The 26,739-nt window shown below is 54.5% G+C and overlaps 1 protein-coding gene across 1 annotated transcript; it reads right to left on the bottom strand.

The window, feature by feature from the left end:
• Positions 1-5,334: 5,334 nt before the first annotated feature.
• Positions 5,335-17,948, bottom strand: SIX3 (SIX homeobox 3). Its single transcript, XM_061432242.1, has 3 exons — positions 17,021-17,948; positions 8,580-9,381; positions 5,335-6,770 (listed from the first exon to the last, which is right to left on the bottom strand). Exons 1-3 carry the CDS (start codon positions 17,073-17,075, stop codon positions 6,578-6,580), a joined length of 1,050 nt encoding a protein of 349 aa, XP_061288226.1. The 5' UTR covers positions 17,076-17,948; the 3' UTR covers positions 5,335-6,577.
• Positions 17,949-26,739: the final 8,791 nt, after the last annotated feature.

Here is a 26,739-nt window from a genome sequence, read left to right as displayed (position 1 = left end):
AGCCAGAGAGCGCCAAGAAGGCTGGGAGGGGGAGCGGGCCGGAGAGGAGCGGAGAGCATCCCGCAGAGCCAGGCGGCAGCCTCCCAGACTCCAAGGACCGCGTTACCCCCGGACACCGCCGGGCTCCCCTCCCCGCTGGGCCTTGCCTCGGTCCCCTCAGACCCGTTGAGATTTCTGGGCTGAGTGCACTCCCCCCGCTTCACCTCTAGAGGTCCAAGAACTTATCCTTGGCCCCAAGCCCATCTTTTCCTAGGGGAGAACACCTGCGCTCTGGAGGTCTGTAGAGCGACTCCAGCCCCGCGGAGAGGCTCTCCCGAGTCCGGCAGTGAGAGCCGGAGGCTATGCATACAAGTATCTGTAACTTTCCGTGTGCCTTCCTTCCTTGCCAGCACATTCTGTAACATCCTCAGTGTCTGAAGGGTTAGACTCCTGCAGGTTAAGGCCCTTCCCTTTTCCGAAAAAAAGTGTGTGTATAAATCCGTGAGCGTCATGGGCTTCTCTGTGAAAAGTGGGGAGATGTTGCAGGGAGTGGAGACCCTGCTTCTGTTCTCCGGAGGAGAGTGGGAAGGCTGAGTGTGTGTGTGTGCGCGCGCGCGTGCACGCGTGTGCGGCGAGAGTGGGTGAGGTTGGGCAAATGGGTGGTGTTCAAGTACCTGGAGTCAGACTGAAGTTTGGAGGTTGCAGTGTCTCCCGGTGGCATTTCTATTGTGTCTTTGGGTTGCCGCATGTATGTTGTATGTCTGAAGGGTTCCTCTGTGTATCTTCCATGTGTTTTCTGGTGGATGTGTGGTGGCTGTGTTCTCTGACTGTATGGATCGCTCACCTGTTCCTCTTCTCTGATGTGAACTTTGGGTGAGCCCTAGTCCACTGTGCATCCCAGGCTCCATGCCAAATGTTCTTGATGTAAAGACTATTGTATGCAGATGTGTTTCTTTTGCGGTGTGAATTGCTCTGGACCGCTCCATAGGAGGATGCGGTTATGAAACTGACCATGTTTGTGTGCATCTGTGCAGTTTGGAGTGAGCACACCCTGGAGAGTGTGCCTGCAGGGGAGGAGAATGAGGGGTTCTTGTGTTTGTGTCTGAGAACCGATATGGAATCTCTAAAGAGGAAATCAGAAAGGCAGGCAGGCCCTGTGTTGTGTTGGGAAGGTTTATGCATGTTGGGAAACTGCTCTCAGGGCACGCGGATGCCTAAGGGAGAGGGCTCTACTGGATTTGTGATGACATGGCTTGGAGTTGAGCTGTGTGCCTAACATGGGGGGTGGGTGGTATATTTGTGTAGATAATTGTGTGTGTGTGTGTGGTGTAGCCTCTGTCAGGCTGGCTGTGCCTGCCTGCTCCTGTAGAGCCCCGCCCAACACAGCCAGCTCAATCAGCCCCTGCATGAATACACCCGAATGGAAAGTTGTGCTCAGCTGACCGGAGAAATCAGAGCCGGCTAGCACTGCTCCCCTCCTCCCGACTCCCTCCTGCCCTCCCATAGGCCAGACACCCGCCTGGCCAGGGCACTGGGACAGTGGAGGCTCAGCTCAGCTGGGGCCGGAAGGGGCCCAGGCGGTGGGAAGTTGAGTAGGCCTGAGCCCAAGAACTTGGGGCAAGCATCCCAGGGGGCTGGACATCTCAGCGCAGTTCTTGGGGGTAAAGGGGTTAGGGGAGCTCCAGGGAAATTCCCCAAGGTGGCAGTGGGTGCCTCGGGTAACAGCCGCACAAAGACCTAGGCAGGGAAGGAGACAGAAAAAGAGAGGGAGAGGGAGAAGAGACAGAGACAGCCCCTGCTCGGAAAAGCCAAGTCCCAAGGCACCACAGACTTGTGATCTCTAGCGACCTGAGCAATGAGCTGGGTCCATATTCCAGGCTAACCCATTCTCTTTTCAGAAGAAGCTGAAGGAGCCACTCTACCACCACAGCCCACACTAGGGTTTGAGTTCTACCCCAGTTGGTTCACCTAGGCCTGGGCCTGGCCCTTCCAGTGATCACTGGAGCCCTCTGTGCATGCAAGTCCAGCCATCCCTGGCTAGTCCCACGGCCTCCAACCCCAATCCCAGGCCAGCCAGGCTCTTGTGTCTCCAATCCCACTATTGATCAGCATTCCCACTCTGCACCATGGCAGCTTCCAGGTCATTTCATTTTAATCAGCTGTACATCTTGCCAGGGATAATCAACTGCACTGGCGCTGGGCAGTCGATTCCGCAGGATCCAGGAGGGCCAAAAGAGGGGCCTGGTCGGGGCTCAGGACAGAGCTGGGGGCAGGGCTGGGGAGGGAGAGGTGAGCAGGCTGGAAAGGAGGTGGAATGACCTATCTTTCCTCAGGCAGGCAGCTTCTAGAGGTCAATGACTTTGATACAGATTTTCCTGGTTTTGCATCCTACCCTGCAAGTTCAGGTTTCCAGTGCATCCCAGATTGCCATTGTGTTTTCTTTGAGGAGGGCAGGAATAAAGAAAATCTTCCCAAATTGGCAGTTCTTCTTTAAGCCCATCACACCCTAGCTACAGGTATCCCCACAGGCCTATGCACACAGGGAAGCTTTCCAGCCTGAGTGTGCTGGCTGGGGCGCCAGAGGGGAAGTGCACTGAGTTCAGGCAGGATGCACCCAGGGCAGCGTGTGCCACGGCACACCCAGAGTGCAGCTGGCCCCTGGGCTGCCACGGGTCCAGACAGCGGAGGGCGGATGGACGTTGGGTCCTGCTTACCCAGTCTGCCGAGCAAGTACACACACTCCCCTTGCCAGGGCACAATCTGCAACACTCCCAGGTGGTAGAGACTTCATGCTGTGATGGCTTTTCCCCAGCAGGGCTTCAGCCAGGCCTTGCCCTTGAGCTCTGCCCCTGCGACCCCTGGGACATTGACTGCCTTGGCTGTGGCTTTGAGGGACCCAGATAGAGAAGGGGCAAGCAGCCGATTAAAGAAGAGATCCGGCCAGAAAGGGGTCTCTTTCCCTCTCTCTCTAATATTTAAAGGGGCAGGGGCCAAATTCAGTGTAACATCCAAACGTGTCAGGGTACAGGGTGGACTTCGGGAGTAGAAGAGCCTGGCTCCCTCCACCCTCTGGTCAAAGACAACCCACCAGGACTCCCATTCCTTAATGAGACAGGAAGGTGGATTAGGGGTGGGCAGCTGCCTGATGGACTGACTAGAACAAGGGAACCCACACATGTCCACACCAGATTCAAGACTCACAAGATACCTGTCCACTGCACAGAGACTCCTGTACACACAGCATCCTGTAGGTGTATTTAACCCACTCCTTGCAGAACTAGGGACACAGAAACTGCCCAAGCCACCCCAAAATACCTACACTATAGGCAATAGGCATGAAAACACAGGGCACGCACTGACTCAGTGTACACACTTTTACATCAAACATCACAACACATGCACACCTTTATATAGAGAACTTGACTGAATGGTGGAAATCAGCTTTCAGAATTACACACATCCACACCACTCACAGCCAGCATTCATGCCTAGCCTGCAGGGAACCCATAGGTAAGGTCAGATCAGACAGTGCAGAGTGGAGTACTGGTATCTGTACAGACCTAGCAGAGATGAGGAGAGGAGAGTGGCAGATGAGAGATAGTAAGACAGATAGCTGGCTGGTGACACCATGTGGGGCCTGGGACCCCGAGGATAAAGTGGAAAAGGAGGAGTGGGCGCTGAATGCCCAAATGCTTTCTCTGCCAGTTATGTTGAGAGAAGGAAGCATTTTAATTCCACTGGTTTGCCCCCTGTCCCCATCTAAAAAGGCATCTGCTCCCTAGTGCCACCTGTCAAGGCCTTTCGAGGGGTCATCCTCCAGCAGCACCCAGTCTTTCTGTCCACCCATCACTTCTAATTGGTCTGTTGGGTAGGGTCCATCCAGACACATCCAGACACTGTCTGAAGCAGCCGCGCCTTGGGTTTCCAGGCCCAAGGTCTGGGTCAGGTATGTGACAGGCCATTTGAAAATGATAGTAGGAGACAGAGCCCCTCACCCCAGACATTATTCTGTGCATCTCATCCGAGGCCCAAGCTGAATAGAATCCAGGCAGCCCTTTCCCCAGATGCCTACCACTTGGGCCACTACTGCCAGAAATATAACTTTATGAGGCACATTCCCTCCCCCCGCCTCCCCCGGGCAGTGAACACAAGTAGAGATGCTGATACTGGCATGCCAGGCCTCCGAACTTGGAAGCTCTCAAGGTGGTTGTGGTCATAGTGTCCTGATTCTAAGTAAGGATGCAGGTGGGGAACCTTCTCCACACAAGCCAGAGCCCTAGGTGCACAAGGCCCCACTTGCACCCAGGTCACCTCCTGTCCTGGCCGCCTTTCTGCAAAGCCCACCCCACATCAACGCCATGGTACTGCCGAGGATGGGGACAAAAGGAAATCAGAAATCAAAATTAGTCTGGAAACTGGCGCAAAATTCCAGGCACGTTTCTTCTTAATCCTCCTTGCTCTGGAAATTGGACTTTCAAGTGAAGGCAAGTTTTCAGAAATTACCTCTTTGGCTCCTCCTCAGGCACAGATCAACCTGGCCCAGAGCACCGGAGTGGCAGAGGCACCCAGCCAGGCTATCACAGGGAGCCGTGGGCCCCCACCCTCACCCCTCCACCCTGTGCAGGGCGGGGAGGCTAGGGGTCAGAAGGAACCTGGTTGGCAAAATGCAGAGATTTGGGGGGCAGAGGGCGGATTCCATTTAAAGTATAACCTAACTCTGAAATGTTAGAGAGACTCCAGTTGATCCCAAAAGACAGAAATTTCAAAGAGACCGACAGCCATAAGGCCAAGTCATACAGTCACATAGACGCACACACAGGTGGTAAGGAGGGGTTCCATCCTGATTCTAGGCCCTCAACTCCTCAAACTACATCCTCACCCAGCCTACAGTAGTCCCCCCACTTCCACCCCCCGTAAAGAAGACAAAACCTATCAGCTCCACTCTAGATTTATGCTTGCATTTGGCGACCTTGTATATTTCCCCTTTAAATTAAAAAACAAAAAAAAGCAGTAACAACCAAAAGACGCCAACTCGCTCCCAAAGACCCACCAGGGCCAAGATAAGGCTACAGTTCCTGGGGATCTAGGCCTGGCATCTGGTGCTAAAGAAACTGGCCGTAGACCCTCTCCCTGCGCCGTCTCTGCCTTTTCTCTCAGGATTTGGCTTTGGGTCTTTTCCAAAGGGCCTGTTCCCATCTTTCCACCCACTCCACTTCTCCAGGAAAAAATTCAGATGCAGCCTTAAAATTCCACCCCAGCTTCAGTGGCTGCGTAGTGGGAGTGGAAGCAAAGGCCAGGCCGCTGCACCCCAGGGCTGCGGCACAGTGATGGACAAAAACACCAGTCTCCCGGGAGTGATAAGAAAATGGAGAATACTGTATTTGCTTTAGAAAGTTTTTACATATAGATAAACACGCAGTTAAGATAACAGTAAAAGCGCCCTACGGGGAGTGAGAGATACCTCCAAAGCAGCTAAGAAATACTTGAAATAGCTTTTGCATAAGAATACTACAGTCTCACTCTCCGCTTTGCAAGCGACAGGGTCCCTCTTCCTCACCCAGCCCACCACGCCACGCCTTGACTGCCAAGTCGACGCCAGGAACATCGAGTGGGAGGGGAACCCCAAAAAGGAAAGAGACAGGTGAGTGGGGAGGGAAGAAAAAGGTGGGAGAGAAAGAAAGAGAAAGGGAGAGGAGAAAAAGCAATATCATATACAGGCAATTTCTACACATATATTACAAACTGGGAAAATGACCGATCATTAAGATATACATAATTCATATAAAATTTTGAAATAAAAATAAAAATCTGTTACAGTCATAACTATTCTTTTTCCACATTTATAACCAGTACCCACACAGGCAGTGACAGAGTGGAGAGAAAAAGGTGCTTAACAAGAAAATGATTGTCTGCTGAACAAAAAACAGAAGATTGCATTTTGTTTGACCAATACTTGGACTTAAAAACAGAGAAAGAAAGAGAGCAAGAGAGGAAAAAAGAGAGCGCGCAACAAAAGGCGAGAAACATTTGCTATTTCCCTCTCGAGGAGTTCTTTTTTTTTTTTAACAAATTCCGAACGGAGATGGCGGTTTTTTTTCTTCTCTTTTTGTCTGTTTTGCTTTTGTCGTCTTGTCGTCGTGGTGGCGGTCGGTTTTTGTATAGTCGACTCTTTTTTAATCGTTTTTAACTAGAGAGAGTATTTTCCCAGATACAAATAAATCGTCATGCAGGTGGGGTGCCGGGTCCGTGGGAACCGAAAGGAGAAGCGGTGCTTGTCCTAGAAAGTATACAATTGTCACCTCTTTTATGCTGTCTGCCCGCCGTATCAGCGCTTGTGACTGTCTGTTGGCTGTCGCGGTCCTTTGGGGTGGCCGTGGTGGTAGATGGTGGTTGGGAGTTGTTGATGGTTTGCGTTTAACTTGTTATTTTTCTTGGTTTTTATATATTTTTGGCTGGAGTGGAAGTGTGTGTGTATTTAGGTGTGTGTATGATTGTGTATCCTGATTTCGGTTTGTTCTGGGGGTGGAGGAGGAAGAGGAGGCAGTCAAGGAGGAGGAGGGGAAGGAGCGGGGAGAGGGGAGGAGGGCGGCCTTGGGTATCATACATCACATTCCGAGTCGCTGGAGGTTACCGAGAGGATGGAGGTGCCGGTGTCCGCGCGCTCCGTCAGGCTCGACACGCTGGTGGTGGGGCTGGCCGCTGTGGACGGCGACTCTGCTGAGCCGTGCGTGGGGCATCCGGGCTCGGCCAGCGAGCGCATGCCGCTCGGTCCAATGGCCTGGTGCTGGAGCCTGCGGGAGACAGAAAACGGCGCACGCCCTGACACGGCGGCCCCAAGACCCGGTTCCGACAAGCCTCCATCCCAAGCCCGCGCCGCCGGGAGCCGGGCCTGCCGCCCCCCGTGCTACTCCGCCTTCCCCAACCCAGTGGCCTTCGCCACCGCCCCCTGATTCCGCTCTCTACGCTCATCCCCCTCCTGCTACGCCTAGCTGATCCCGAGCGCAGCAAAGCGTCCCCCAGCGCGGTCTGGGCTCCCGTCTCCCTTTCCCCGGGGTTCTCTGGGGTCTCCCAAAGCTTCCTAAATCATGGCGGGCCTCGGAGGAAGAGGTACAACCCCAGGCCGGCCTCCTGGGGAGGCCTGGGCGCTTGCTGTTAAAGAGGCCCAGCCCCAAAGGGGCAGAAGTCAGGGAGAGGCAGGATGTTTCTACTTCCCCAGCCCCTGGGACTCTTCAGACTCAGTTGGCTGTCCCTGGAGCAGACAGGTCCCCTCCCTGACTCCTGCCTCAGCTCCCCCAAGCACAAGTCCAGAGCTGCAGGATGCTCGCCCGCTGGAGATCTTCCCGTGGAGGACCGCTTGGCTTTGCTCTCTGGATCCCTGAGCAGAGCGCAAGATCGGGGGAAGAGAAAATGGTGAAGCTGGGAGCAGAAAAGCGGGGGAAGAGGAGCGAGAGAGAAAGTGGGCGACAGAGGAGGCAGGAGGAGACTGTAGAGCCGTCTTTGGCTGCCCCTTCACCCCTCCAGGCTGCCGGTACCTAGTGTCTCTGGAGTTCTCCCCACAAGGAGGCCTTCCCCTGGTCCTGGGCGCTGCCCTCATCGGACGAAAAATTGGCTCCACAGGCATGGGTGAGAGGGCCAAAGGTTCAGGCCTGGGCCACCTAAACCGGAAAACACTCCCTCCCTCCAGGGATTCACACCCAACCCGCAGCCCTGGCAGCTGTCAGCAGCTGCGGCCTGGCTCCCTGCAGTGCATTAGGCCAGGGCACACCCAGGCAGGCCCAGGATACAGGCTTTCCCTCGGGGTTTCACCCAACTCTCTCCTTCCCCAGTGTCTCTCCACTTTATTTTTCTCCCTACTTCCCCCAGGCCCAGCTCTGCTGACAGGTCAAGCCCAGTGCAACTTTGTGACTTTGTGGCCAACTTGCTGGGGCAGCAAGGCAACTTCTGTTTCTGCTTATTCCCTAACTTAGTGGACCAACGGCATGTTCCTTGGCTAAGGCAGGAGGGCTGCACCGACACCCACGGCCCCTCCACTCCCAGCCTGGTTCTCCAGTTGCTGGTCAGACAACTTGCAACGCCTTGGGAACAGGCCTGCTGCACGGTGGCCACCCCGGCCTTTCCCCTTTGTGGCAGGGACCCAGTTCAATTTCCTCTCCCAGACGTTCGTGGATTCCTCCCAGGGTTTTTGCAGTGCGTGGAAGTAAAAGCCAGGTGGCAAGGAGCTCTTTCCTTCCTTCCCTGTCTGCAGGCTCCAGCGGAGCCCAGAGCCGGATCCCGGGCTGATAAGGCTGGCGCGGGTGCAGCGCGGGGCTAAGGCTCCCAAGGACCCAACCCAGAGGTTATGGACACTCAGGACCTCATACACTCTCCACACTGACAAGAGCCCCTTCGGGGCAAAAACAGCCCATACGTCCACGCTCGCCCTTCTTCCGCGCTCCCAGGCAAGCGGAAACTTTCTCCAAACTGACCAAGAGGTCTAGGCTTCTCGTGCGCTCTGCAGCCGCTCGCCTCCTGCCTCCTGTCCGCTCACGCCTCTTTTCCACCCATCTCCCCCTCCCCGTCCCCGGAGATGGTAGCCAGGCCGCGGGGTCCCCGCCACTGACCTGTTCTTGGCCGCCGCGGCGCGGTCGCGCTGTCTCCGGTTCTTAAACCAGTTGCCTACTTGTGTGGGAGTGAGGCCGGTGGCCTGCGCCAGTTCGCGTTTCTTGCTGGGGTTGGGGTAGGGGTCCTGCAGGTACCACTCCCGCAGCAGGCTCCGAGTCCGCTCCTTGAAGCAATGCGTCTTCTGCTCGCCGTCCCAGATGGTGCGCGGCAGCGGGAACTTCTTGCGCACGCGGTACTTGTCCACCGGGCCGAGCGGGCGGCCGCGCAGCTTCTCGGCCTCCTGGTAGTGCGCCTCGAGCCACATGGCCTGCAGCTTGCCGTGAGACTCCTTGGTGAACTTGTGGTTCTCCAGGATGTGGTAAAGGTCGCGGAAGTTGCCCGTGTGGAAAGCGACCACGGCGCGCGCGCGCAGGATCGACTCGTGCTTGTTGATGGCCTCGCACGCCCCGGGGGCCACGGGCAGCGACCAGAGGAAGCGGCCCAGCCGCTCGATGTCGCCCGTCTCCTCCAGCGTCTCGCAGACGCTGGCCACCTGCTCCGGCGAGAAGTTGAGGGTGGGCAGCTGGAACATGGACAACTCTTCCGGGGGGGCCCTGGAGCCGCCGCCGCCGCCGCCTCCCGCTCCGCCAGCACCGCCGCCTCCCACACCGTTCCCGTCGCTGCCGCCGCCGCCGCCTCCCGAGCCGTTCCCGCCGCCGCTACTCGCCAGAAGTAGGGAGCGGTGGTGAGAATCGGCGAAGTTTGGCAACAAGAAGTGGGAGGAATAGAGGTCTAGGGGGGAGCGGAATACCATGGACTGACCTGAGAGGAGAGGAGAAAATTCAGGGAGAGGAAGAGAGAGGGGAGGAAGAGGAGGAGAGGGGCGATGGGGACGAGGAGGAGGGAGAGGAGAGGGGGGAGGCGGAGGAGGGAAGGAGGGGGGAGCAGGAGGAGGGGGAGGAGGAAGGGCGTAAGGGACACCCACACCCCGAACACATCCACACACACACACACCCGCGCAGCCACATAGAGAGGGAGGAAGGAGAGCGGCCCGGTGCGCGCGCGCAGAGAGCGAGCCCGAGACAGAGAGAGGGAGAGGGGGAGAGAGCGAGCGAGAGCCAACCACCGCCGAGTCAAGATTCAGCGATTCCACAGCAATCGCCCTAATGACAACAGCTTCATAATATCTCCCCTAAATCCACAGTGAGTGCAGCATTGAAACATTTTGTTTCGCTTTTCTATTGGTCTGCGGAGTGTCGTTGTAGCGTTGCCACGGCAACCGCTGCCAATCACTGTCAGCCCTGCCAATCAATACCGAGAACGTAAGGACGGTTTTACCACTTAGCCAGAGTGGGGGGGTGGGGGGAGGGGGAGAGGAGGGAAAAAGGGAGAAGGGGGGAGAAAGAATTTTTTTTTTTTTTTGAATCTTTGCAACTCTTAATCTCACTACTTCCCCTTCTCTTCCTCTCTCTCCTTGTTTCTCACTGTTTCTGAGCTCTTTTCCCCTCTTCCCCAAAGAAGTTGGTCCAGAAAATTTACAAGCCATGGACATACAGTCGTTAAAAGGGATGAGCAATTAAACGGGGGGATTTTGTTGGGAGGTGAGAGGCTCCCCACACTGCATGAAGGCCGGGGGCCAGCCCCCAAGGAGAGGCCGAGGGGCAGCGGAGCCAGCACGGTTTGCACACGGTGTGCACGTCGGGCCGCCTCTTTCTGCCTATGTGAGCACTAATAGTGGCGAGAAAGAAAGGAGAGATGAGATCATGGGGCCCACCGCGCGCCGACCCTGGTTCCGCGGGCTCGGCGCCCCAGGATCTCGAATTTTGGGGAGCATATGGCTCCTGGGAGCCGGATCTCAGGACCCAGGGCTCAGGAGGCCACTCTGGCCTCCCTAGTCTGAAATCTTCAGCCACATTTACCCCCAACTTCCTCTGCATTGAATCTGGTTTCTCTTTAATTCTGTTTCCAGTCAAGGAGCCTTGATTTCCCCTATTGCCTTATATTTTTAAATAGCAGTAGAAACAACAGTACCCTTTCCATCATAAAAGGCGGCCCACCTCTTTGTTTTCCCCCAGGTTTCAGCTGCCTCCCTAGGAGTGGTGGAGAAGGTTGGGTTGAGACAACTGAAAGCCCTCTTCCCCCTTCCCAAGATGCCCGGTAGCCCCACAACCCCCAAGGGGCTAGTGGATCTGGCTACCAACCCCAGAAGGCACTCAAACTTTGGAGGCTGCCCTGAAGAAGCAAGCAGGCCTGAAAATTGCGTGTTTGCTCACATAGTAAAGAAAAAAAAAAATCCATGTAACATCATAAGCCTAAAACAAACCCCAAAGGGCCCATGACATGAAGAGAGCCCTCCCTCCCCCTGGCCACTGCAACCTCCAGGCCAGGCATGGGTTTTATTCTAAGGTATGTTGCGTTAAAGAACATGTAATCAGCATCTTGAGCCGGGCCTCCCTTTGTGAGGCTTCTGTAACTAGGGAAGTGTGATTTACGCAGATTTGTCGGGGTCAGTGATGTCTTTCCCCTAAGCACTGTGTATATTTAGACAGGACTCGGTTTGGTGTTAAAAAGTGTATATTTTGAATGAGTTCACACACAGTAGCCAACAATGCCCACATTGTCGGCCCGTGTACAACGTGTATTGAAAACGCAGCGTCCAGACTTCAACTAATCTGCCCTCAATAAAGCTGAAATAATTATCCTAAGCTGCCTTTCCAGAAGAAAAATCATTGAGGAATTCAAAACTTTTTTTCTTTAAAAAAAAAAAAAAGGATCTTTTCTACATTCCGATGCAGATCTGGGGGTGAGGCACTGAGACCAACACCACTTTGCAGATCTCAAAGAGGAAGGCGAGAAAGACAGACTGTGAGAGAATTTAAATAGGAAACCTAACGCTAGTAGGGCTGTAAGTGTCCCAGCCCCTAAACCCCTAGTTCTGGCCTCCTTAGGCCTTGACTCCCCCAACACCAGGCTTCCCGGGTGAGACATGCAAGCTGCTTTGGAGGCTCCACTGCAGCTGGGAGGCTGTGGGCTGAGCGAAGGGGTAGACGCCGGCCACTCAGCCCCCAGGCAGCTAGGGTTGCTGGTCTTAAACCCGCTGACTGAGGCAGTTAAATATTCGCCCAAAGGGAAGACCTGCCAAGCCCCACTTTGTGGGGCTCCATGTATCTCTCCCCTCCATGAATCTTCCTCCCGTTCGAGTCCTTTTCTGCTCAGCTGAGAAGCTCTAGGCGGTCGCTCACTGCGGGCCCAGAAAGAGCCCTAAGGTTGGGACACAAAAACAGACACTTCATCTTTTCTTCCCGACCCTTTCTCTCCTTTCTCTCGTCGGGGAAGGATTATAGGCTGAGGGGTGGGAGGGGGAAGGGGCAGGAGGAGGAAGCGGGGGAGGAAGGAATGAAAAAGGGGAGGGGAGTGGGTATTGTGCCGCGTGTGGGGGGAGAATTCCTACGGGTGGGTTTCCGAATATTGTGTTCAACTTTTTGAAAACAGCTCGTGACCCCGAAACTGCATCCCTGGAACCGAGGACCCAAGGCGCCGGGCGGGCGGGTGAACCCAGCCAGTCCCCTCCCAGTCCCCGCAACCCCCGCCTCCGGGTTGGGGCGACCCGGCCTCTCCCCGCCGCTGCTGGGCCAACCCCGGAGGGAGGCAGGGCAGGTGCCGCGGGCTCTGCCGAAAGCGCTGAAATCGAAAACCGTCGCCACTCCAGGAGAATTGAAGCAAGTGGGGCTGAGGTTCAGCTCGGCGGCACCTCTGCCCCTAGCCTCAGCCGGGGAGCCTGCCGAGCCGCCGCACCCCTCCGGCGGCTTGCTGGGTGCAAACCGGGGCGGGGGGCGACAGCCAGGCGCGCAGCTTTGTGCGCCCGGCCAGGGCCGGGAGCGGCGGGGTGAGCGCGCAGCCCCGGGCTGTCTGAGCCTCCCTGCAGAGCCGAGCTCCGCGCCGCCCACCGAGCCCACCCCGCGGTCCCGCAGCTGCCAGCGGCTCTCCGCTCCGGCCCGAAGCACCACGCCTGCCGCCGGGAGCCCGTAAGTTGAGAGTCCAGAGAGCTGGGGAGGGAGGCGGGGCGGCTTGTCCGCGGCACGGATGGCTGGACTGGCTCCCGGCCGAGCTGGGAGGACAGACTCGGCAGGATGTCGATCTAAGGTGCTGATGGGAGGTTGGTGGGGAGGTGGAGCGGCAGAGCTTCCCCTCCCAAATTCCTAGACGCTGGCGTTGGGGAGGGATGTTAGGAGAAGGACCTCGGGTTCTGGGGCCCAGGCTGTGTGCCCCGCTGCTATGGGGATCCGAAGTGCTGAGCAGCGCGAGAGCCGGGAGGTGGGCCTGGGGGACGCCTGGAGGAGGTGGCGCGCAGGGGCCTCCGGCTCCCTGGGTCTTTCAGAGAAGGGCGATCTGGATGGCTAGGTCGGCCCGCGGAGTCTCTAGGTGTCTTCTGCTCTCTGGCCGCTCAGACTCCGGGATCTGGGATATGGCACCAGTACAGGCCGAGGTCACAAAATTGTCACCATCGTCTCTGCCTTAATCCTGACCCAGGCGATGAGAAGGACAGCAGCACAGGTGATGAGGGGAGAAAGGGCCTTTGGGCTGGAAGATAGCCTTCTCTTCCCAGGACCTACTGGGCATTTACTTACAAATGTCATTCCCAACCGAGGCAGTCTCAACTCCACCAGAAGAGGTGTCTAAGACAGTCCCACGCTCTCCTAGTTTCTGTTACCGGCAAAGCCAAGGGGTCTGGAAGCCTCCAAGAGAGGAAGATCCGAGGGCTGGGGCAGCGGCACCCACTTGACCTCGCTCATCTCCATAGGCCAGTTTGTCTTGGGGGGCAACGCTTGTCCGGCCCCCAAGATTTAGGGAGGCGGAAGCTGGCCCGTGGTCTGGGCCTCCCCGCAAGCTGCAAACTGAGGCGCTTGGCGCCGACGGCCAAGGAAGGCGCAGGGGAGCGCAGCACGCAGGCGGGGAGGCCTCGAAGCCCTTCAAGGACCCCGATTACTTTCCTTTGAATGAAAAACAACAACAACAACAACAACTGCTCCCTTCCCGAGCCCCCGCCCCTCCTTAGCCTCCGGGCACCCGCGCTCCGAGTAATTGTCGACCAGGACAGTAAACACAGCTCAGTTGCCTCAACTTTCTCCATACATAAAAGTTCCCGGCGTGCGGGGAAATTTGAATATTTGATCAGCCCCTTTGAGTGACCCTCATTAGCCTGGCGCCCTGCTAAGGCCCCGACATTGCAAGAAAGCTGCTGGGCCCGGCATTTGTATGCCTTGTTAGCGCCGCTTAATGAAGCCGCCCCGACTGCTCAAAGGCGGCCTCCCGGCTGGCGGCGCACACCTCTCGGCACCCCGCTCTGCCTAATGAGCCCCACCGCCCGCCGAAGGCCCCTCTGCCCCCCACATCCTCAAACAAGAAAAGTTTGGCTCTGTCTTGGGCCACCGCACCTCCCACTGCCAGGCCTAGGAGAGTGGGCACAAACAAGGCCTAGGTGGCTGTGGTTACCCAGCCACAAGAGAAGAGGTGGGAGACTTGGGTGGGGGGCCAGGGGATGGTTTGTGGCCTTTGGTTGTAGCCTAAGGAAAGCACTGCCAACATTTCTCAAGAGGGTCAATTTCAAATCAGTCACCCCAGTTCCTTAAAGAACTGCAAGTGGACTAACCTTGGCGTGGCAGAGAGTAGATGCCCGTGGAGGGTCAGCTTTCCATCTCCTTCCTCCTCCAAATTCCTTTGGTCTCCACTGCCCAGGAGGCTGCCTACTTTTTTTTTTTTTGCAGAGATCCCGGGTGTAACAGCCAGAACTGGTGTGCTAGGGCTTGGAGTTAAGAAGGGGTGGACACACCATCATTGCTCCCACCATCCACAGACCTCAAGCACAGTCAAATGTTATGATAGTTGACACTAGGAAAGGCAAGGTACCACAGTGCACCCTGTTCTTGTCCCCAATCCTAGTCACGATGTCTCGGATTTTTTTCTTTCATCACACATCGGGTCTCCAGGAGGCCTGAAAAAAAGCACTCTAGGCAAAAGGCCACTCTGCACAGGATCAACTCGCTGCTAGGGTGAGACTAAGAATAAAATAGGCCTGAAGGAGAAAAAGAGAGGGAGAGCTCTGGAAAGAAGGAGGACTAAAGCACCATCTACTTCTTTTCTTGGTGGGGCAAGTGACATTGTTGGCCAGCAAATGTCAGGAACCTTGTTAGCAGTTGGGCTTCAGTGCTTTGAAAGAGTAGACTCCTTCCCCTCTCTACCCCCTCTCTCCCCTGATGCCCCTTTCCCTGGACAGTTGTTACTCAAGGCCCCTCCTTGCTCACCCAGCTCTTGGGCTTTTAAGGGTTACTTTTGGGGGGATTAATATACAAAGCTTGGAAAGCAGGTTGCTTTTAGGTCCACACTCTGGGCGTTCTGGAGGTGCCTACCCTCCCCCCACCCCCATGCCCACAATCTCTCAGACACACATGGGCTGGCCAGATTGGTAACCTCTGGAACCCATTCCAGAATGGCCATCTCTAGGAATGAGTGGCTCCATCCAGCTCTCATCCTCTGCCAAAAGGCCAGGTAGGCCTTGGGATAGCACAGCCTTCTGAATCCATCTGGTCTGCTCCTCTTCACTTCTCTCCCCCAGCTCAACTGGCATGCTCCGCCCCTTTTTCCATTCCACGACCTCCTAATTCAAGCCCAAACTGATGAGTTTTAGAAATCATCTCTGCCCTGGGCAAGGCAGTGACCGGGGCCTTGATCCATGAAAAGGCCAAAGGTAGGAGCGGGGAGGAGAGGAGTTGAAGCTGTTGGAGAGAAAAGGGGTCCTAAGGCGGAGGGTCTAACTCAGCTCTGTGGCCCCAAGGCCAGGCCCACCAACTGCTCAGGGGAGGAGGCGAGAGGAGGGGGCTAGGAGTCCGCGGGCCTCGGTCGGGACAGGAGGGACCTGAGGCGTCGGCGTGGGGGGCTAGATCCATAGGAGAGGGGCGGGGAGGCGGGGGTCGGGGGAGCGCGCAGGGCGAGGTGGCGGGGGTTGGGGGGGTTGGGGGGGAGGTTTGCGGTCTTTAAGAGCCACACTGCTGGCAGGAGAAGCGCGAGGCCGGGTGCTGGTAGCGCCTTGACCCCAAGGGGATTTAGCGGGAAGGGAGCGGCCGGGCTCCAGGGGCTTTGTCCCGGGGCAACCAGAGAGGCCGAGGCACAAGAATAAGGAGCGACCGCGTCTTGAAAGGCCGCGAGGAGGCGGCGGCGCTGCTGCTCTTGACTTCTGAGCAGGGCTTAGAAAGCCTGTCCCGGCTTAAGCCGAACTGCGGGTGCTGGGCCCTGAGCACCGAGTCCGGGGGCTCCCAGCTCCCGGCCTCGGAACCGAGGAGGCGTGGGATGAGGGGGACACTGGGGTGGCTAGAGACCTGGCAAAGTTTCTTTTGGCTCTGCAGCCACCGGACCCTGTTGCCGAGCTGCGAGCCTGACAGGCTGGCTGCGCCAGGCATGGCCAGAGAAATAATTTTCTTTTTCCAACTTGGGCGTTTGGTTTTGTGTGTCCACCACGCGCAGCTCAGGAGCCGGCCGACCCCACATGGATTCTCAACAGGTGGCCAAGTAAGTCCATTTAAGAATTCTGGTTCTAGCACCAGCTCCTCCCCGGGCCCCCTTCCCTTTTCCCCTCCCAGTCCCCCCCCCCCCCCGCCTCCGTGGCAGCCCCGAATTCCTGCTGCTCCTCCCGAGGGCGAAGGCGGGAGGAGGAGGTGAGGGAGGGGCTGAGTGGCGCTCTCTCCCGGGGTCCCTCCGGCTCCCAGCTGCAGCCCAGGACGGCTCCACCTGGGACCCGCGGGCCCGATCACCCTTAGGTCGGTCGTGGGCCTCGGTGCCCCGAGGCGTGTGGGTGGCGGAACGCGCCGCAGCACCTCCAGAGTGTAGCGGGCTGGAAGGGGACCCGGGCCCCCGTGGCCGCGCGGCCTTTGTGTGTGTGGGGGGGGGGGGGGGGACTGGGGACAGAAACCCACCTATACACCCTCTCTTATAAGAGACCGGGATCCAGCCCCGGGGGAGCACTCGCCAGCTATATACAGTAGCCCGCAGAGGAGCGTCTCAGGGGCCAGGGCTGGGGACAGGGTGGGGGAGGTGGAGAGGGCAGAAGCAGGAGGAGAAGGAAGCAGAGAAAGGCAAAGGCAAGAAATCCGGAGCGTCCGAGTGAAAAGTCAGAAAAATGTCCTCAGAGCGCGCGGGAAACAGGCGCTCGCGCCCGCGGGTGCACATCCTCTCCCTCTCACACACACGCACTCGCACCCACTCCACACAGGTAGCCCACGCACGCGTCCTTGGCAGTGCCGGGTCTCCTGCGCCGGCGCCCCAGCCCAGCCGGGAGGGACTCGCCCTCCTACTCCCTTTCCTCGGCTGCCAAGAACCCCTCCGCCCCTCCAACTTTGCCCCGAGACTGACTGGGGGAGCTGGGAGCACCCCCACCCCTCCCAGGGCTGGGAAGCAGGGAGGATCTTACCTGTGGAAAGGTAAGGGAAGCCGGGAGCAGGAAGCAGCGGCGGATAAATATTCATTAGGAAGTGTGTCTCCTTTTAAACCTCGCGGCGCGCGCTCTGGCTCCTATCTCTCTCCCTCCCTCTGTCCTCTTGTGAGGCTCTCTCCCCCTCTCGCTCAGTCTCCCCCCAACCCCCACCCTTTCCTGCGAAATGCCGGGTGGATCCCTGTCTAGCTAACCTGTTGGGAAGCCTGAGCTGCGGGCAGCGCCTGCACAGCTGTTTGCCTTCGCTCTTGGGGCGCGTGTTCCCCATCCTTCCTCCTTTCGCCCAGCCCCTTACCCCCTCCTAAATTACTACATCATTAGCTTTATTTTCCGGTGGGGGGGGGGGGTGGTAACGGCGCAGCCCGATGCACCTCCCCAAAGCAGGGCGAAAAGCCGGCGATTTCAGAAGCTGCCCAACTCCATCTCCACCCAGTGTAGTTTTTTCTTTTCCCTTCTTTTCATCTCCACCTCCACCCTGTACCAGCACTACTCCATCCGGATCCCCGGCTGGGTCGGCAGTGAGACTCCAGGTCTGCAGGTCCAGTGCTCAAGCTTGGGACTTCACCCTGCACTGGACGTGGGGATAGCTCTCCGAGTCCCCCTTTCCCACGTAGGTTTTCTAGGTTGACCCAGTCTGGGCACCTGGGCAGCTTGGAATTCATGATCAAAACCCCGGGGGCGCATAGCAAGACCCTCACCTCTCCAGGCCTCAGGGGCCCCGGGTCTTGGCCCTTTGGCCGAGCCTGGGAGGCTGTATGGAAAGTGGGAGAGAGGTGGCCTCACTTTGGGCGAATGCGCAGGAGACAGGCCGACGCACTGACAACAGCCTTTCACGAACAAACTGACCTGAAGTTAGCCGCGAATACTCATCTTTCTCACACTCACGAGAAAACACATCTACAGGATTCCAGGAACGCACCGGTCCCCGCACCATCCCTGCGAGAACAGCTTCCAGTTGCGTGCTAGCCACCCGCATTCCCATCCCAGCACGCTGGAGACCAGCGCTCCCGCCGGCTTCGGGGACTAGAAGACGCGCGGGCCAGCAAGGCGGCGCCCGGCGGAGGGATACATCGCAAGGCGGTCGCGGCACGACCCTGACCACCCTTCTTGGTACCCTTCCTATCCGCTCCAGGCCCTTAGGCCTCTCCAGGGACTCTAAGAGATGGCGTGGCCCTTTAGGGTGCGTGGCGGTGGCAGGGGCTCAGGGTCCGGCATCCGGCTGAGCTTGGAGCGCCGAGGTGGGGGCGGGAGGAGGGGCCGAGGGGGCGGTCCCAGGCCAGCTCCCAGTTACAAATACAGCCGGTCCCCGGAGGAGGCCGAGGAAGAAAGTTTCGCCCCCAAAGACGTAGATTACTCACCCTCGAGGCGCCTGGACTTTCACTGTTGGTTCCTAAAAGGTCCCCAGGATCCCGGGGCGCCCTGATCCAGTTGGTGGCCTGAGTGGAGGGGTGCAGTCGCGAGCCTCCAGGCGACTTCGCGGACTCCCCCACCACTCCCATTTGCCCTGGCCCGGCCAAAATCGACCAAAAGAGATCCCAAAAGCTGTTTCGACCCTTTTCTCCCCTCCCCCCACCCAAGGAACAAGGCGCAGGATCCTCGGAGGATCGCCCTCTTCCTGAAAAGTTAAGATGGGGAGATGTAAGGTGTAAGAGAGGCCTAGAAGGCCCTGGGGCCGGAAAACCTTATTAACCTCGAGCCCCACCTAAAGCCCCGAATTTACACTTGCACACTTCCTCCTCTTCACGCAGACTCAGGGGGTCGCATACGTCGGAGCTCAGGCTTAAAGCTGAGTCACCTGACTGTACACGGAACGTACAAGCAGTTGTACCCGAATGCACAGGAGAACTAGAGGAATACTAACAGCAGGATTTGAGGGAGGGGGGAAGAAATGTCCACAGACAGTATTATTTGAATGAACGGGTGCACACCCAGTTGTGCAGATGCAGACAAAAGCCGCAGTGCCCGCGCTCGGAGTGAACCCAGCCACAGGCAGGTGTGCAGGAAGCCACATACAGGGAGAGTGGCTCGAATGAGGATGCGGAACGCGAGGCCAAGGGCTTCCTGCTAGAGAGACGGACGTTGGCTCCCCGAAGGAGAAACTTTGTTAAGCAGACTGGGTGAAATGTTCCAGATCAAGCGCTGGAGACTAGAAAGAGCACCGCATCCACCCCAAAGCCGATCCTTTCACCTTCTTCTAAGCTGGGCTGGAGACCCCCAGAAGAGGGCAATCCAGAAAATATTCATTTTGACCCGGATTATTTATTTGTTATTACTATTGGTTTATGAGATTGGGTTCTGAAGGATAGGGTGGAAAGCATAGACGCCTTCACTCAAAAGCTGGGAGATTTCTAATAGGAACGTTCAGCCCCAACCAGGATTCAAGAAGCCAGGAGGCCCTTATTTTGCCCCCTTGTCTCCCTTTATGCCAAATTTAGTTGTTAAAAAGAGCCTTAGCTAGCTGCATACTCTCCTGCCTTCACCTCCACCCCAATTCCCTTTATATAAAATAAATCCACAAAAGAACACTCCAAAGCAAACTGAATTATTTGGTTTGTTAGACTGATTTTCTTGGTGAGGTATTGGCAACTTCTCACTCCCTATTGCTCAGTTCCAAACAGAACCTACTGTCCTGGTCAACTTGGAAGTCAGGAAGGGGGATTTCTAGAGTAGCTCTCCCAAAAGACAAGTGCACAGGCTTGATTGTGGTTTCAGCTTTTTGCCTGCCCCGGTCCCAGTAAACCTTGCAGATAGTAGCCACCATGGTTTTCCTGCAGAAGAGGCTAGCACCCTGGGTGTAATGGTGCCCTTACATCCACTTCACTTCCCTCCCTAAATCTCTCTCTAAAAGTAGAGGGTTCGCTTGGAAAATTCTTTTAGACTAAAATAGGATGGGGAGGGAGGAAGAGGGTTTTCTGGGCTAGCAAGTAGATAACATCCTGCAAGGGGTAGAGGAAGGTTCCTCTTGTGAAAAAGAGATGAGCCATCCTGCAAACCTGGAAGGACAGGCTGAAGCAGATGTAGTTGCCCTAGAAATGTAGAGGGTAGAGTAGGGATCTGAGTAGGAAAGAATGTCTTCCCTTTTGGGGTCAAACACTCTGCCCCTTCTCCCCCTATACTTAATTCCTGGAAATTTTAGCAAGAGTCGTTTTGAACAATAAAGAGTGAATCACTTTAAAGTCTGTTAATGTTTCTTGGAAGGACAGTTTCTTCCAAGACCTTTTTCTTTCTCCAGGTCTGTTTTTCCTTATTCCCTAATAAGGGTCCACCTGCTGTTGTACCTCAGAAGGAGACTGTGACAGAAGGGGTGGGGGTGAATAAAGGGACCATTGCTCCCACACCCGAAGTGTAACTTCCATTCCCTGTAGCTGAGATTCAGGACATGTGGAAGCAAACTCCTTTCCCTTGGGGCATTTCTTTCTCCCCTCTTTGGATAGTTTATTTAGACCAATAATGAATAATTATTGGTCTCTCTCCCAATAATAAATAACAATCAGCATTTTAGAGTTGGAGATGTTGGCTATTACTTACCAATGAATTCTACAAGATTCTCCAAACTCTGCTTGTTTGATTTAGAAAACTCCGGTTACATAGCTAAGCTCATTGCAGCATTTATCACTCAAGCAGAAAAGCAGCTCGTTTACTCATAGCCCCACATGCCCCATGTACACTCACTGGAGCGAATTTATTTTTCTCTGTTTCCTAAACGCCCTTGTCACCGCTGCCCAGCCACCGGGCTCAGGGTAAAACTAGGGAGGTTTGTGACCTCTGGAATGGAGGTGCACTGTGTTGTTAGAGTTTTTTGTTGTGATGAGTTCTTAGCGATCGTGAGCTCCTCTCCCTCCCTCCCTCCCCCGTCCCAGCCTCTCTCTCTTTCTCCCTCTCCTTGGTCCCAAATGAGCCAACTGTAGTTGCACGCGTCTTCCTTACGAGAAACCCGCCGCGCAGATAGAAGCAAACCATTTCCGCTGCCCGGGGCAAAGGGCTGAACTTCGTTGTCCAGTCCAGTGCTGAGGCGGGAAAGTGTGTGTCGGGGGCGGGGGATGTCTATGCGGGTGGGGGAGGGGCAACCATCACTTTCCACAATAAAAATAACCAGATACCCCTTTAATCGCTCCCGTTAACAGTGCCCTTGCGCCAGAGAGACCGTCTCACCTCCAAAGGCGTCTTCACCCCCGGAGGGCCCAGGCTTCCAGCCACAGCCCGGCAACACTGGGCCCGCGCGCCCGAGAGGAGGTGCTCCGACGGCAAAAATCCCATACATTTTTAACTACAGTGATTACTAAATTAATAGCAGGCACTAAGACAGATGTCAAAACGTCTTGAAAATGTTTATCTGTGAATAATTGAGAAGGTGGTGGGACGCATTATCTGATTGTGTAATGAAATATGTATGAGGAACAGCTGTTTGCAACAGTCCCCTCCCGCCGCCTCCTCAGCCGGGGCCCTTCTCTTGAAAGCAGAAGTCTCGATGAAGTTGGTTGCCCACTTCCGAACACTTGGGAGCCCTCTGGGCCCCTCTGGGGCTGCTGGCAGAGCTGTGGTTCCAGCGCGCGCCGGGGACAAACTCGCTTCTTGGCGGAGGACATCAACGTGGAGTCACCCCTCGGCCTCGCTCTTTTGGCTTTGGTGGCGGGGTGAGGCTGCCCCGCCGGCCGACCTGGCCTTCGTGCCTTCGGGACTGGCAGCGGGCTTGACTTGCCCGACCCAAGGAGAGCGCGGGCTCCGGCGGCGGCAGAGGCCCGGTCCTGGCTTGCGCCCCCTGAGTGGGGCGGCCTGCTCTAAGGCGAGGGCCTGGAGTCAACGTGGGGTGACGGGGCTCCCAAGGGGGCTTTGTTTGGCGCCGCGGCCACACCGCCAACTTCCTTCCAGCCCCCAGCCGGTCCCCACCCCAAACCCGCGCGCCGGCCCCGTTTGTTTTTCCCAGTCCCACGCCCTCCACCGGCGCGCGCCAACAGTTCTCGGGGCGGCGTCAGCGGCTCGGGGCTGTGGCCCAAGGCAGGCCCGAGTCCCGCTGGGCTCAGCGAGGCGAGCTCCAAACGCGCAAAGCGCGGAGAAGGAGCTCGCGGTCTTTCTGAAATTCTGGGGTAGGGGTCGGTCAGGCCGGGGAGGTGGCCGAATGAGGCGCATGGCCTTGGCTGGAGGCAGAGGCCCAAGTCCTGGTCTCGGAAGGGAGCGGGCGGCCTGCGCCGCCGCCACTCACCCCACTGCCGCCGGGCCCCGTCCCCCTGCCCCAGCCAGGCAGAGAGTGGCAGCGGCACGGGAGTTACACGAGGACTGACCCTCTAGACTTGGACCTTGAACGCGGCGTGGGCAACATTCTAGACCTGTGACCCCTTGTGGGCGTGATGTTTTCTTCTCCGAGTTCCAGGCGCCGCGTATCGCGGCGAAGGGTGCCCTGAGCCCTGTGCTACCCGCGGCCCCCAACCGGGCTATAGGCCAGCCCGCGCCCCCCGCCCCCCCCCCCGCCTTTGCGGCCTCCCAACTCTTCGTCCTCCCGAACCTGGCGACCCCGTCATTCGTTCCCGGCGTCCAGCCTTTGGCCCCGCCAGCCCTTCGGGCACCGCCGGCCCTGACCGCTCCGGGGCCGGAGAGCGGAGGAGCTGCGGCTCCAGGGCAGCGAGCGTCTACGAGGATTCCACCCGCTGCCTCTGAGTCGAGATGCGCTCGGGCGTTATTTCTCGGGCGTCCCCCCTTTTACCTAATCCCTATGCTTTTATTCTAATCCCACACATTACGGTTAATCTGTAATGATACCGCTTCGGAGGTACCTGTTGCATGGGAGGCACGGTAATTTGTAGCCTTGGAAACAGTTTCAAATAAAGATTATAAACTGATGTCAACTGTGTTTATTTTCGGCGCAGGGGGGAGTTGGGGGCCTGGCAGGCCTGGGGCGGAGAGGACGGAGTCTGGGGAGAGAAGGACCAAGGCGCGTGGGGCAGAGCCGGGTGGGCAGGAGTCCAGGGGCGGGCGAGCACCAGACCCCGCTCCACTTGCTCCCGTCGGCGCCTGGTGTCTTTTTGAGTTTTTCTTTTTGGGAAATCGCGTGGTCTTAAATCTTGAGGCATAGCGAAAGAGGAACAGTTTGCAAAATTGAGGAAAACTTGGTGAACTTGAACCACTGTGTTTTATGAATTAGCATTCAGCCGGGGCCCTGCGTCTCTTGGAGGGACGTTGAAACCGCTGAGAGCAGAGAAAGCAGAGAAAGGGCGGCTTGCAGGACCCTTCAGCTGCAAGAAGGCAGAGCCGCGTCGGTACCGATCACTCAGCGCTCGGAGCTTCCTCCTCTATTAAACACACCCGCAACTGCAGCAACAACAACCAAAAATTGTTCGCACACCGAAAGCAAAATTAAACATAATTGCTTTTATTTATCTCTTGCTTTTAAATCATTAAAATATTTTTAGTTACATTGTATAAAATAGCATCCACTCTGATTATTACCTGCCATATCTGTTGATCCGCTCCTTGAGTATTCAACCCAGAAATATTAACAATTAAGAAAAAAGCAGATCTTATATATTGTATCTGTCAAGATATGTTACAATTTCCATTAACAAAAAAACATTATTCTTGTTGAAGAAGCTATGAAGCATATCTTTCATGAGCACTTTATTAATAATCATAGTTGTCAAAAAGAATTAGATATGCATAGATTGTAGATGCAAAGGAAATATTAGATGCACAGAATAAAATATACAGTAGGATTGAAGCATAACTATTTTTCTTTTTAAAATAAAATTTTACCCAGGTGAAAAAAAACTGAGCTATTAAGCTTACTTAAAAGATGGCTTTGTTGGTTTAATTATACTGTAGTTATTTTATAAATATGTTTCAAAGGAAGCTTGCCATATTGCATGTCAATGAGGACTGTAAAGAAAAGCTCACAAAAGCTAATGCATACCAAATACCAAATTTTAGTCATTAGCATTCCTATTTATTACAAACTAAAGAAACCTATTAACAGACAAGAATTTCTATTTAGCTAGCATTACAATGTTTGGCCATTAAAATAAAAAGGGCAAAGTATATATGTATTTTTTCCCCTTGGAACTATACTTTTTTTTTTTTTTTTTTGCCTAGAAGCTCTGGTGAAATTGGAAGATGTTTTTCATTGGGGAAGTGCGGTTCTACAGTGGGAATGGGCCAGAGGGGCCAGAACCACTATTTTTAGTTACCGAGCTTAATGCTATTCTTTTGGGAGCAAGAGCAGTGCAGGGCTGGGTCTGTGCAGCTTGTGGAGGGCTGCATAGTTACCACAGTCTGTGAGGGGGCCCTTTGTCTTTAATTTGTGTCTTGAGCATATGCAAATTATTAATTGTTTTCCCTCTGGGGGAGGGAGTGGATAGCAATGGTAATACTGCTTTTGTTTGGATATTAACATTTCCTTAAATGCTCCCCAGGCAGGGTACTTCTCCCAAGGCGGATCCCCCTAGTTGGAAAGCCCACCACCTCAATGAATACAAGTGTATTAATTCTAGAAACACACACAGACAGGTTTGTGTCATTTCAAAAACCTTTTGCGTTGAGCAAAAGCGGCAATCCTGTTCTCACAACAGAAGTAAATGGATGTATAAATATTTTTGAATGCTGATTTGAGAAGGGAAAGAAACTTTTCAACCATTCTTACAGTCAGAAAATTTAAAGATCTTTTTTCTTCCTAAAATCGGGGCAGATTTTTTTTTCCCTAATTGGGTATGGAAAGAAGTAAATATTACAGGAACTGAAATGAAATGTTTGGGATGATAAGGAAGGGTTATTTTGAATTAGGTGAGATATTTTTAAGTGCCCAATAGGAAAAAAATAATAGTTATATGAGCTTGTTAAACCAAGCAACTTGAAGCATAGGTTCTTCTGGCCTGACGTTGGATTCTGCCGGCATTGGTGGACTTCTAGCGTTTAAAAGCTTGAAAAAATGTTAGAAAAGTGCTTCCCCAAAAGACCCATATGAAAACAGCAAGTATCAGAAGGAAGGAAGAGAATACGTGAATTCTTGATTTAAAAAAAGAAAATCTCTCTGCCAAAGTCATCAACATTTGCAAACCCCACAAAAAATGTTTAGCTTTCCAATAGTAAAGTTCACTGTGTTGTGTTGGTGGGGGCAAGTTATCTCTCTTGTGATTACTCGGGCAACAATAAAGGGGGGAAAGTGTACTGATTCCTACACTGCAAACTTTCCCTGAGGGCAGTAACAAAAGTCACTGTATTAAGCAGGAAGCTTGGTGACTTAATGCTGGCAGTTTCAGAAAAAAAAAAAAAAGTGAACTCTCTCCATTTCTATCCCATTATGTCTGGACAAAGTATCAGCCCCCAAATTTCTAAAGCATATTTGATCCAAAGGTGGGGAAAATTGTTTTAAATACCTAAGTGTATCAAAAAGGATGAGGCTTGCCTCAAAGGCCAGATCTACAGAATTATTTGGATAATTTGACTCATCTTATTCATCCCAAATGAACAAGTCTGATTTTGCCTCCACTTCAAGAAAGCACATATTATCTAGATGGGCTTCCCACTTGCCTCTCCCTTATCTGTATCTTTCCCCAGCATCAAATAGCCAAGGAAGAGAAGGCTGTTTCCCATCAGTTGTGTCCGACTGTTTGTGACTTCATGGACTGTAGCCTGCCAGGCTCCTCTGTACATAGAATTCTCCAGGCCAGATTACTGGAGTGGGTACCAGGGGATCTTCCCAACCCAGGGACTGAACCCAGGTCTCCCTCATTGTCGGCGGATTCTTTACCATCTGAGCCACCAGGGAAGCCCATATTTAAACTAAGGTCATTTAAATCTTAACATGGGTGAAAGATAACCCTGCTTTCAGTTCTCTTAAATCTCATTCCAAAGAGCGTATCAGGGAGACCATCTCAGTGATAAGATGGAGACCCTTTTCTCAGGGTGCTAATCCTCATCTTGGGGAGAGGAACTTAGATAGGTCAGGATGGCACAGAACAGTGCTGTTCTTATGGGTGTCCAGTCTGGGAGCCCACAGGAGGGAAGCATGGGAGAAATCTTAGAAGGCTTCCTGGAAGAGGTGGGCTTTGTGTTGAAGCCTTGAAGGTTGAGTATGACATGAAATGGTGAGGAGGATGATTTATAAACAGAATTACTATACAGTTAAGATATAGTGACAGGTCTTACATAAACAGGCATTCAAAAGTGCTTATTTAAATAAATGAGTGGAATTATTTAGAAGCCTAATAATAAACTCCTCTAAACTTTTCTCCTTTGGACAGCCCATCTACCATGTTAACCTGTTAGCATGTTAAGCTCTCTCCACCCATTTAGTGTTGTATTTTCCCCTCATTCGGGCTGAGAGACCACAGTTTGTGGTTACTGATGTCTAGGGCTGAATAATACCCATTGGCACCAGGCAGTGAGTGAAGGTTCTTATTCAGAGGAGACTTCTCCAGTCTTGCAAAAATGAGGGGATTCCTGCAATCATAAGGAGTTTGGGGTTTTGTTTTTTCACAAATCTTCCTCTTAGGGTACCAATTTAATGTTTTGTTTGAAACATCCTGGAATGCAAAATGATGAAAGGGAACTTTTTAGGTTTTTATACACAGAGCAGATTCCACTGAAAATGAACTCTGGATTAGAAACAAGGAAACCAGTTAGTGCCACTAATTAGTGAATGCATAATGTGGTTCACTCAATTCAGCTTCACTTTTTTTTTTCCCTGAGAGATAGGGACATTACTGGCTACC

Source organism: Bos javanicus, chromosome 11 (genome assembly GCF_032452875.1).
Source record: "Bos javanicus breed banteng chromosome 11, ARS-OSU_banteng_1.0, whole genome shotgun sequence".
NCBI lineage: Eukaryota > Metazoa > Chordata > Mammalia > Artiodactyla > Bovidae > Bos > Bos javanicus.
The sequence above is the reverse complement of the archived record's forward strand: the minus strand, read 5'-3'. Positions and strand labels throughout refer to the sequence as shown.

What these genes read in the sequence shown, in the direction of transcription:
- SIX3 (XM_061432242.1), bottom strand. Translation starts at nt 17,075, where the DNA reads ATGAATATTTATCCGCCGCTGCTTCCTGCTCCCGGCTTCCCTTACCTT. An exon ending in CTTCCCTTACCTTTCCACAG is followed by an intron (nt 9,382 to 17,020) that starts GTAAGATCCTCC and finishes CTCTCCTCTCAG; the next exon opens with GTCAGTCCATGGTATTCCGC. An exon ending in GCCGCGGCGGCCAAGAACAG is followed by an intron (nt 6,771 to 8,579) that starts GTCAGTGGCGGG and finishes TGTCTCCCGCAG; the next exon opens with GCTCCAGCACCAGGCCATTG.